The sequence below is a fragment of the Mastigoproctus giganteus genome, chromosome 1 (assembly GCF_048544385.1).
Source record: "Mastigoproctus giganteus isolate SK-2022 chromosome 1, ASM4854438v1, whole genome shotgun sequence".
In the NCBI taxonomy this organism is placed as follows: domain Eukaryota; kingdom Metazoa; phylum Arthropoda; class Arachnida; order Uropygi; family Thelyphonidae; genus Mastigoproctus; species Mastigoproctus giganteus.
This window is the reverse complement of record NC_143575.1, coordinates 153,772,667-153,785,763: the sequence shown is the minus strand read 5'-3', so window position 1 is coordinate 153,785,763 and position 13,097 is coordinate 153,772,667. Positions and strand designations below refer to the sequence as shown.

General features: G+C 37.3%; 1 protein-coding gene across 6 annotated transcripts in view; it reads left to right on the top strand.

Annotated features, from left to right (window-relative positions):
- The window catches only part of LOC150091205 (voltage-dependent calcium channel subunit alpha-2/delta-3-like), a 1,918,419-nt gene that overhangs the window by 1,754,206 nt on the left and 151,116 nt on the right, over positions 1-13,097 (top strand). For all 6 annotated transcript variants that reach the window (XM_090374703.1, XM_090374689.1, XM_090374699.1 and 3 more), the window contains one exon: positions 1,420-1,495. In XM_090374703.1, coding sequence (XP_090230829.1) covers positions 1,420-1,495 — 76 coding nt within the window. The remainder of the gene's footprint in view (positions 1-1,419; positions 1,496-13,097) is intronic.

Here is a 13,097-nt window from a genome sequence, read left to right as displayed (position 1 = left end):
ACATTGTTGTTGAAATTTTGTTGTTGAAAAGGTCAATATTTAATAAATATTTATACTAAAATTTCTGTTTAACCAATTTTTTCAAGGCAACGATCGATTTCATTATATAGAGGTCTGACTGTATATAACATTCAATTTGTTCAGTGCATTCAACTGCTTTATAACCTGTGCATAAAAATTTACTGAGTTAATCAGGCAAGACCACCTCTTCACAAAAAAAACAAAGCTAAGACCCATTTAGAATACCATTCTTGTAAAGATGATCTTGTATTTCGTCTTTAACCATTGCTTCCATAATCTTACAAATGACTGAAATCAAACTGACTGACCTGTAATTGGCTATCACTTCTTTGGCTCCTCTCTTACAAATTGAGGTGACAGTGATACTTTACCAGTGCAAGAGAATACTGACTGAATTGAATGATGATCTTATTCACACTACTAATAATATTCTTCAGCTAAGTACTTCTCCGATATTATGTCAATTCACTATTCACTCTTGGCAGTAATGTGGTTTCAATAGAAAGATATATGCAAAATACCTGTTCAAGTTCAACTCAGCTGCCATTGTTTATTATTCTGAGTACAGCCCAAAACACATCCAGATGAAACGTTCATTGCTTTAATTTTAGAATTTAATTTTTGTCTTGTTGTGGATGGGGAGAACCTTGTTTCTGTGCATCATATATCAATTAGTCCCATTGACAGAATATTTTCAGAGTATGACTTTTTTACAGAATTTGATGAAGTAGCTCCTGCTTAATTCAGAATGTATTTTTCAATGCGCATACAGTGAAGTACTGAATTAAAAGAATTTAAAATATCAAGAAATATGACACTAATTTTAACTTATATCATCCTGATTCATATAGCTCATTCAACCACTTTTGTGACTGCAGAAAGATTAAGCCACAGTTCCAGTTCCATAATCCTGCATGTCATGAAGTAACAGATTTAATTGAGCAGTTAAATTTTGGTCTGCTGTGTGGCTTTGTAGGAAATCACCCAGGCAAAGTAGTAATAAATAATAAAATGAAATTTGCTCTGTTTATTAAATTATTATAAAATATAACTGTATTAAAATAACATAATAATAATAAAGTATCACAATATCTAGTTAAAGCATTACTTTTATTAAATTTTAATACCTATTATATCTATAAATTGTAAGTTAATAAAGTTATTTTATTTAACAAATGCAGGGCAAGTATCATTTGTCTATATATGTTCCTTAATGCAGAATTAATATATATATAAATCACTCTTAATGTTAGTAAATTATTCTTATATCCAATATAATCTATATATAAAAATCCAGGTGTAAGATAATTATTGTATTTCAAAACTGTTTCCTTTCAAGAAATATTTGCAGAAATTCTTCAAGCTCCTTATGCACTGTTTCTGATTTCATTTCTGTAGGGTTCACATAATAGATTACCAAGCCATCTGTTTAGATGTAATAGTACCATCAGGACCTGCATCTTTTCTTTTGACGGTGAGTCAGATTATAATAATTTTATTAAATGTTGTCTTAACATACTCAAAAAATAGTAATAATTTTTTTTAGATTCAAAAATGTTGAATATGCAGTAATTGCCTTAAATGTGTAAGAAGCAAATTGTAATTACAGTATATGTTGGAACAAACGGCTATACTTTCATTTTTAAACCATTTACGTACCTTAGACTTAATGCATATCATTTATTATAAAATAATATAATAATAATATATAATTAGTAATACAGCCATATTATGCTGGTATCCCAGAGTGCTAAGCGATTTTGTGAATAAGTGGCTTAGCCTGAAAATTACTACCCTCTTAAAGTGAAAAATCATTTCCTTGTTTAAAGTTGTATTAATACACAATTATATAATCCTTAATAAAGAAATCCACTTTACTAGATTATAAATTGAGAAGGAAATAACTTTTTTTTGTTTGCTTTCTCTTTATTAAATTAAATTTAAAATTTAGTTAAATTTTGAATTTAGTTAAAAATTAAAATAAAGTTAAATTTTTATTTTATTAATTATATTTTATCTATAAATATTATATTTTATCTATAAAGACTATATAGACGAATAATGAACAAATGGATGGCAGCACAGATCATTATGTTTAATTTTGATTATTTTCGCTCTTCTGTCTTGCCATGCTACTGGCATTATTTTTATTTTTTAATTATCATTCTAATTTACTTTTATATTTTTATATTTTAGGCATCATAAAATATAGAGGAATATGCTTTTTGCTGCCTCTGATGTTTGCTTCACCTTTTCATTTTTATTATGAAAGATTCAGTTTTCAATTATTTCAAACATTATTCAAATATAGGTATAAGTATATCACATGACAGTAGTGGGCAGATTTGCTTATGCTGCACCTGTGCTGCCATCCATAGTTAATTATTCGTCTATATAATCTGGTTAAGATTACTTTTGTCAGTGGTGTGGTCTTGCATTGGAGTGCTTGTATCTGTACTATTTTTAATTTTCGTTGCATCAGGACCACCGCTATTGAAGTCCTCTGCATTGGCAGTTAGATATGAGGATTGGATGGCAGACTGATCTTTCGATCAACTCGCCTTTGCGGCAATTTGTCTAGCGATCGGAATGCAGCAATTCCTTGACCAATATTGGCCTTGTGGTCTTCTGTTGATATGGGGCATAATGTTCAGTCTATTTTTAGTTTATTTTTCTTTATTTTTGTTGTAGTTGGTTTACATCTCTGCTGGTGATATTTCACATAAGTTTGGACTTGGTGCCCGTCAAAGGGGGTGCCGTTAAATTTCTATTTAATTGGAATTTAAAATTTAATTGATTATTATCTTTATATTTAGATCTTCTAAATTATCTTAGGAGAGTTTCTGCTGCAAAATTTTACTCTTGTTACCCTTTTCTTCCCTCCCTGTTGATTTGATCATTATGTTTAATTTTGATTATTTTCGCTTTTCTGTCTTTCCATGCTACTGGTGTTATTTTTATTTTTTAATTATCATTCTAATTTACTTATATATATATATATATATATATATATATATATATATATATATATATATAAAGTTAAGTGTTGATTATCTGTGGTAATTGGGGAGACCAAAACCCAGATAACAGAAAAACACGGTTAATTCAAATTATATTTTATTAGATTGTCATAAGTATATATTTCGTGCAAAAAGAAATTAACACTATATTATGTAAAGAAATTGTCATAATCACATTCCAAAGCATATAAAAAAAGAACTAAACATTTTTCAAAAAAAATCATTTTGTAAGGAAATGTGTGTGCTTCATTAATTATGCCTTTTTTTTTTTTTTTACTAATTGCTAAAAAAAAAAAAAAAAAAAAAAAAAATTGCATATCTGGGATCGCGGTTAATCCACCCAACAGATAACTGAGCCCCAGATAATTGGCATTCTATTTTACTTATTTTTAACACTTGTTTACAAGAAAGCACTATTCCACTGAATGAGGCTGGTAACTTTGTCAGTATAAGTTCTCCCATGCAGAAAAAAACTGGCTCTAAAACTCTATCCAATTCTTTTTTGAATTTTGCCAAACTGCCTCAACCACTCTTGTAGGCAACTTTTTAAACATTAGCATTAGCATTAGTAGAGGCATATGATGCAAGAAAGCAAGCTTATTCAGCATCAGCCAAAAAAAAAAAAAAAACACACCACTCCCATTTCACCCCTCCGTTCTTTCGAAATACCTGTCCAGTTGAGCCTTAAATTGGTTTAGGCTATCAACTTCAACAACAAATGACGGAAGTCGGTTCCACCAACCAACCACCCGCTGGCCAAAGGCAAATTTCCGCACATCTATCCGACATCCGTCCTTCCTCAATTTGAATTTATGCCCTCTGAGGTGATTATTTTGAGCAAGATGAAGAATCCCATTGGCATTGAGCATGCTCAAACCATTCAAAACCTTATACACCTCTATCAGATCACCTCGCCGGTGCCTAGTCTCCAGACTCTGTAATTTTAAAAGGCTTAAAAACTTAAGCCTTTCTTCGTAAGAGCAACCCTTTGTTCCATTCACTAATCTTGTTGCCCTTCTCTGTACCCGTTCCAGCAGCTCTACATCCTTCTTGAAATGAGGCCTCCAGACCTGTATACAGTAATCAAGATGTGACCTAACCATTGCTTTATACAAGGGAATAATCACCTCCTTATCCCTGCTAGAAAAATTCCTGTATATCATTGACAAGACACCATGAGCTATTCTTGCAGCTCGTCTGCACTGCTCAGAGAACTTCATATCTGCCTGCACAATTACCCCCAGGTCCTTTTCATTCTCCACCACTGTCAGTGTAGTACCGCAGAGTTGATACGTTGCTCTGGGATTACTGTTTCCCATATGTAGTACTTTACATTTGTCAATGTTAAACTTCATTTGCCACCTCTCAGCCCATCTGTTCAACCTTTCCAGATCCTGTTGCAGCAGCATAGCGTCAGTAGTGTCCTTAACAACCCTGCCAACCTTTGTATCATCTGCAAACTTGGACATAAAACTTGATATCCCATCATCAATATCATTCATAAACACCGAAAACAACAACGGACCCAACACTGAACCCTGAGGAACTCCACTAATAACATTAGTCCACGTTGAGCAGTGTCCATTGATTACCACTCTCTGTCTTCTGCCACTCAACCATCCCCTTATCCATAGCAGCAGTTTGCCTCCAATGCCACACTGCTCCAATTTGTGCAGCAGTCTTCCATGCGCAACAGTATCAAAAGCCTTTCTAAGATCCAAATATATAATATCAAAGTTATTCCCTGCATCCAGTTCTTTTGTGACTACATCATAGTATCCAATCAAATTGGTCAGGCAAGACCTGCCCTTAACAAAACCATGCTGCGTCTGAGCTATAACTGAATTCTTGTCTAGATGATCCTGCAGTGCTTCTTTAACCAGTGCCTCCGTTAATTTACCTGGAACAGAAGTTAAACTAACAGGTCTATAATTACTTGTGTCAGCCTTTGATCCTCCTTTGTGAATTGGGATTACATTTGCACATCTCCAGTCTATGGGTACCTCCCCTGAGTCCAAATAAACTCTCATAATTATGGCTAGGGGTTTGCTTACTTCCTTTGCTGCCTCCTTTAATATAACTGGATAGATCCCATCCACCCCAGGTGCCTTTTTTATGTTTATCCTCAACAATCTCTCCTCCACTTTCTTCTCAGTTATAACAAAATCATCCAGCTCACTGCCAATGTTTACTTTACCTACATCATTCTCCTTCCTGAATAACTCCTCATGCGTGAATGTAGATGCAAAATACTCGTTTAGATTGTTAGCCACCTGAGCAGGATCCTCAACTGTTGAACCATCAATATCCAGTGGACCAATCTGATTCATCCTTTTCCTTCTTGAGTTTAAATAGGTAAAGAACTCTTTTCTGTTTTTCTTTGCATCCTTTGCCAAGGATTTTTCGTAGTCTGCCTTTGCCTGCCTAATCTCCTTTGTGACTTGGTTACAGACCAACTTATATCTATCATAGGCTTCCATGTCACCCATTAATTTGTATGTATCCCATGCATTTTTCTTCTCTGCCACATGTCTCATTAGTTCATCTGACAACCATTTAGGCCTAAACCTTGAACAATATTTCTTTGTTGGTATGTAAAGCCTGGTAGCCTCCAAGATTAGTTCCTTGAATGCTTCCCATTTTGAGTTTGCTGTTGGTAACATCATCAGTTGGTCCCACTGTATAGAATTTAAATACTGTCTCAGACCATCATAGTTGCCTTTAGGAAAACAAAAACCCTTCCCTTTACCTCTGATGATAGTTACATCCTTGAGTAAATCCCACTTCAACACACTGTGATCACTGCCACCTAGTGGTTCATTTATCTGCAGATTCTTAATGCATGAAGAATCACTACTGATAATCAGATCAAGAGTATTGCTCCCTCTTGTTGCCTCACAAACATGCTGATGTAGAAAACAATCATCCAATAAATCCACAAAAGCCTTGCTAGTGTGCGAGTGACCAAACCGCAAATTCCAGTCAATATCTGGGAAATTAAAATCCCCCATTATAAGACTCTCTGATTTACTGGCCCACTCTATTTCCCTGTACAATATCTTATTATACTCATCAGAGTTATTAGGCCTATAGCACACTCCTACTCTCAATTTTGATTTCCCTATGCTTATGTCACACCAAACTGACTCGACACTGCCCTGTCCATCGATGTCGACTGGCTTCACTTCCTTGGACTTTATGTGTTTCTTAACTAATAGCATAACCCCTCCTCCCCTCCTGTCCTGTCTATCCTTTCTATACACATTGTATTCCCCAAATTCCAGTGCCGCATTCCTTATATCTGTGTGACACCACGTCTCTGATATCCCAACAATATCTGCCTTTGATGTTTTGAATCTGCCTTTGATATCTGCCTTTGATGTTTTGAATCTGCCTTTGATATCTGCCTTTGATATCTGTCTTTGATATCTGCCTTTGAATTTTGCCAAACTGCCTCAACCACTCTTGTAGGCAACTTTTTAAACATTGCACAACATGCTTCCCAAAGGTGAATTTCATAAGGGCTTGGCTGCTGTTATTCCCTAAGATATTTATATTTTTGTCCTCTGGTACTTGTGTCTCTCACTAGTGAGAATATTCATCTCTTTTTCATTTTACTAACCCCCCTCAGCACCTTAAACACTTTTTGGTGCAATTCTCCTTAAGATATCCATTGCTAAATTCTGAAGACTACATTTATCTAAGCCATTCTTCACAGAATAATGATTGTGCTCTTCAATAGTCTGATCATCCTTCTTTGCACCCTCTCCAGAAGTTCTCTTTTTTTAGATGTGGCTTCCAGATCCAGATGTAATATTCCTAGTGTGATCTCACTATTGTCTTACAGAAAAGGATAATGACTTCTATCTACTTGAAAAATTTTGATAAATTACCATGTGCCCTGCTTGCCACGAGCTAACATTGCAGGTTAAACTTCATGCTTTTCTGTATCATAATCCCCAAGTTTTTCTTATTCTGAATAAAATTCTCTGCCTAATTTATAAACTAGTCCTGGTTTTTGTTCCCCAAAGTGTAATGCTTTGCATTTCAGAGCATTAAATTTTAGCTGTAATTTTTCAGACTATGCACCGATTCATATCCTTTCGAAGCGGCATAGCCTAGTTCTGATTGTAAACCTTTATGTCATCAGAATACATTACAGTTTTCCCTGTATTCCCTCATCAGTACCATATAGGAAGATATGAACAAATGATGTTTGGGCACTTGTCCCTGAGGGACCCCCACTTGCTGCTTCAATCTACTCCAAAGAATATTCATTTATGAGCACTCCTATCTCCTGGCCTTCAGCCAACCACTAAATTCATTGATGGTCCTCTCCTGTTATAGTAGTAGTAGTAGTGGTGGTGGCATGTGATGCAAGAAAGCAAGTGTATGAGCTTATGCAGCATCAGCCAAAAAAAAAAAAAAAATCGCACAATTCCCTCCAAATGCCTGTCCAGTTCCTCCTTAAATTTATTCAACCTATCAACTTCCACAATGACAGATGGAAGTTTGTTCCAGCAGTTAACCACCCGCTGGCTAAAGGCAAATTTCCACACATCTATTCTACATCTGTCTTTTCTTAATTGCAGATCACCGCGCAGGTGCCTAGTCTCCAGCTGCTGAAATTTGCAGAACTTCAGCCTCTCTTGGTAAGAGGATCTCTTCATTCCCCCCCTCACCAATCTTGTTGCCCTTCTCTGTACACGCTCAAGAAAATCGACATTCTTCCTAAAATGAGTACTAGTACTCAAGGCATGGCCTGACCATTGCCATATACAGAGGGACAATCACCTCCTTTTCCCTGCTAGTAAAATTCCTATATATCATTGACAAAACCCCATGACCTGCCCTGGCAGCCTGTCTGCATTGCTCAGAAAACTTCATACCTGACTGCACAATTACTCCCAGGTTTTTTTCATTTTCTACCACCATAAGTGTAGTACCACACAGTTGGTACTTTTCTCTCAGGTTACTTCTACCCATAGGCAGTACTTTGCATTTGTCAAGGTTAAACTTCAGTTGCCACTTCTTAGCCAATCTGCCCAAATTATCTAGATCCTGTTGCAGTAGCACACCCATTACTGTCATTAACAACCCTGCCAACCATTGTATCATCTGCAAACTTCGACACTAAGCCTGATATACCTTCATCGATATCATTGATAAATATACAAAACAACAGTGGACCCAACACCGAACCCTGTGGGACTCCACTAATAACATTAGTCCATGAAGAGCAGCACCCATTGATTACCACCCTCTGTCTTCTCCCACTTAACCATCCTTTTATCCATTGTAGCAACACCATTAATACCATTCTGCTCCAATTTGTACAATAGTCTTCCATATGCAACAGTGTCAAAAGCTTTCCCGAAATCCAAATATATGATATCAAAATTATTTTTTGCATCCAGTTCCTTTGTAACCACATCATAATAACCAATCAAATTTGTCAGACAAGACTTTCCCTTAACAAACCCATCCTGTGTCTGAATTATTGCTGCAGTCTTGTCTAGATGATCCTGCAATGCATCTTTAACCAGTGACTCCATTATTTTACCCGGAACAGAAGTTAACTAACTGGTCTGTAATTACTCGTGTCACCTTTCGATCCCCGTTTGTAAATTGGGGATACATTTGCACATCTCCAGTCCTTGGGAACCTCCCCTGAGTCCAGGAATGCTCTCATAATTATGGCTAAGGGTTTTCTTAGTTGCTTTGCCGCCTCCTTAAATATAACTGGATAGATCCCATCCACCCCAGGTGCTTTTCTTATGTTTAACTTCAAAAATTTCTCCTCCACTTTGCTCTCAGTTATTACAAAATCATTAAGTACCCTGCGTCCCTGGGTGCCAAGCGTTATTGTGATCGAGCGATTCTCTGAGCTATTTACAAAGCGTTTTCTCACTGTGACAGTTCTTGTTAATTTGGAAAGTTTTTCTTATGTTTAAAGTTATTTATTGTTAACTTACTCTTACAAACTGTAAGTAAGTTACAGAAAGGAAAACTACCTTTCTTTTTTCTTTCCTTAAAACTAACAAACTAACTTACACCGCTTGGTCACTCTAGCGGCACTGCTCCTGCCTCCCCGTGGCGGGGGCCGGTAACCTTGGCAGAAAAGGCTCTCTGCCAAGGGCTAAAAGGAGCTGACATGGATCACAAAGATAGTTATCCATATGTTGAGCCTCGTGCCTCAACCTGTCCAAGGACAGACCAAACTGAATTTAACATTTCTCATTCTAAGAGACAAAGAACAGAAGTTTCCAAAATGGAATCACCACTGTTCCTTTTAATACATTCCCAAATAAGTCAACCGATAGGTGCACTTTCTCCATTTCTTATCAAGAAATGTCTTGAGGATGCTGCCGGACCACCTAAAATGGTGAAAAGACTCCACTCCGGAGATCTACTTATAGAGACTATGAATAGTAGGCACTCTGAAGCCCTACTAAGAATCTCAAAATTTGCTAATATTCCTGTCACAGTAACTCCACATGCCACCCTAAATTCATCCAAAGGAGTGCTCTCTGAGTGGGACTTATTAAATGTTACTGAAGAAGAATTAGTCCAAGAGCTACAAGACCAAAAAGTTATACAGGCAAAGCGAATTAAAATCAAGAAATATGGTGAACTGGTTCCGACACGCAGTGTTATACTGACGTTTTCAACACCAATCCTTCCAGCTACAGTTAAGGTTGGATATCTGAAGTGGCATATCCGACCTTATATCCCTAATCCGCTCAGGTGCTTCAGGTGCCAAAAATTTGGCCATGCTCAAACAGTGTGTAGAGGGGTTTCAGTGTGCCCCAACTGTGAATCCAAGGAACACACTCAGACAGACTGCCCAGCACAAACACCAGTATGTCCAAACTGTAACGGTAGCCATCTAGCTTACTCAAAAGTTTGTGAAACCTGGAAAACAGGAAAGAAGATACAGAAATACAAAATAGAAAACAAAGTGACTTATCAAGAAGCAAGGAAACAAGTTTTGCTCACAGTACCGAAACTTACATATGCAGCTGCAACACAAAAATACAAATCAGAAGGAACTCAAACTGAAGTGTCCTTACCACCAGCTACATCCATTTCCGGCTGGGCTCGGACTGTTCTAGCGAATCCGCAGGAGTCCCCTATAGAACAAGTAAAAGACCAAGCAAATAATACCCCAGTCACCGTACCACCAACTATTACTCCATCACGTTCAGATGAGAGTCTGAGAAATCTTAAACTGCAAAATACTTTAACCGCTGATATGGAAACCGATAACACCACCAACAATGATGAAACCGTCTTAGAAATACATGCTGAGGAAGACATGGATACTGCACGACCCATTTTCCCGAGAAAAGATAAAATAAAACTGGAACGCCATAAACAGATTGGCTCTAAAAAACAGTCAGAAATACTTTCTACTTCAAAAGCTAAATAATGGATCAGTTGATTGAATGGAATTGTAGAGGCCTCCGTAGCAACATAGACGATAGTCATGACTTGATAAATCAGCATCATCCAGTAGGCATCTGCCTACAAGAAACAAATCTCTCTCCACAAGTGACACTTTCAGTTAAAAACTATACCTTGTTCAGGCAAGACAGGATCTCTGCCCATGGGTCGCATGGTGGTGTAGCTATATTGGTTGACAGTAAAATCCCATCCAGACGTATTCCTGTACAAAGCACTTTAGAAGTAGTTGCAGTACGCCTCGCTCTTGGAAAAACGCTTACTCTTGTATCCATATATATATATCTCACCAAATCAGAACTGCTCGATAACTGAACTAGGTGATCTTATCTTACAACTACCTTCTCCTTTCTGCATATTGGGTGATTTTAATGCGCATCACCAGTTATGGGGATCTTTACATACAGACAACCGGGGACGCACGATAGAGGCTTTTCTTGTAAAGCATATCACACTGCTGAACACAGGCTCCGACATTTGGTTATGTCCATTTTCCAGCAGGCTCAACTTCTGCTATAGATCTGTCATTATGCTCACCAATGTTATTTCCAGATTTCGATTGGAGAGTTTCAGAAAATCCATTAAACAGTGACCATTTTCCTATAATCTGTAAACTCTGCACAAGAAGAAACTTACCAGTCGAACTAAGTGGAAATTCTCAAAAGCTGACTGGAATAAATATGCATCAAGCGTTACACTAGATGATGATATTATCCATCATCACTCCATAGATGATGCCGTTAAGCACATCACAGAACAAATTCTGGCGGCAGCTACTACAACCATTCCTAAAACTTCAATGAAAGGATCCAAACACAAAAATTACTGGTGGAATTCGGCATGTAACACTGCTAAGGGGGAAAAGAAGAAGGCATGGAATCAGTTCCGAAAAAATCCAACCACTGCCAATTTCATTATATGCAAGAAACTTAAGGCCCAGGCCCGATACATCCGGCGAAAAGCTAAAAAAGAGTCTTGGATTCGTTTTGCTTCATCAGTCACTAAAGACTCAAGTGCAGGACTGATCTGGAGGAAAATAAGATGCCTTACCGGAAAGTCTCCATCAATTCCCTCCTCTATCATCGTCTATAAAGGACAAGAGGTAACCCTTCCCGAGAATATTGCAAACATCCTCGCGGAATCCTTTGCTCACCATTCTGCATCAACCTCATATGATCCAACTTTCCTAAAAGCCAAATCAGTAGCTGAAAAATATAAAATAAAATTCAGAACAAAGTCAGCCCTCTCTTATAATGAACCACTTACCATATATGAATTAGAAGAATCTTTTGAAAAAATCAGCCAATAGTGCACCTGGTCCAGACGGCATATACTACTTAATGTTAAAAAATCTAAATGAGAAAACTCGTTCCTCTCTCTCCTGAAACTTTTCAACCGGATATTTGTCGCAAATTACTTTCCCCTATCTTGGTGCCATTCTGTAGTTCTACCCATTCCAAAACCAGGAAAAGACCAATCAGACCCACATAATTATAGACCAATCTCACTTACTAGCTGCTTAGGTAAGACTCTGGAAAAAATGGTACATAGTCGCCTCACCTGGTATCTGGAAACTCAAACTACTGTGAACAACGATCAGTTTGGATTTCGTAAAAACAGATCTACCTTAGACCTTATGATAAAGGCTGAGGCAAATGTGCTAAATACATTCATAAAAAACGAACATTTGGTTATGTTGAGCCTAGATATAGAGATAGCATTTGAAACTACATGGCGTCATGGCATCCTTCTTGACCTGCATGCCCTAGGATTAAAAGGACATTTACCAGCATTAATTCAGAGCTTTCTCGAATATCGAACTCTCCTGGTCTGTTATCGAGGTACGTTCTCCAAAATCTACATACAGGAGGAAGGAGTCCCACAAGGATCAGTCCTTAGTGCCACACTCTTCGCAGTTAGAATACACACTCTAACAACAACCATACCGAATTCAGTAGAAACTTATCTTTATGCCGATGACCTCGCTATATCCAGTCACTCACAAAATATGTACTATATTGAAAGGAAACTCCAACTGTCAATAAATAAAATACAAACGTGGATGTCACAAAATGGTTACAGACTGTCACCAGAGAAAACTGTCGCTATACACTTCTGCAAGAAGCGAAAACTGCACCCTGATCCTGAATTGCGCCTGGGAAATCATGCTATTCCAGTTAATGACAATATTAGATTCTTAGGTTTAATATTAGATAAGAAATTAAACTTCTTGAAACACATACTGCATGTAAGAACTATTTGTTTGAAGAAAATGAATATTCTTAGAGTGATTTCTGCGATGTCATGGGGAGCTGACCGACTCTCCCTTCTTCACCTGTATAAAACTATAATCCGATCCAGACTAGACTATGGTGCACCCGTATATGACTCAGCTAGAAAATCAGCATTACAGTCCCTAAATACCATTCAACATAATGCACTTAGAATAGCTCTAGGTGCCTTCCGAACATCGCCAGTCCAGAGTCTTTATATTGATGCACATGAACCTCCATTATCGTTTCGGAGACAGATGCTGCTTACTTACGCTGCCAAACTTCGGAGTATGCCCTCACATCCCATCTGGCCTTACAT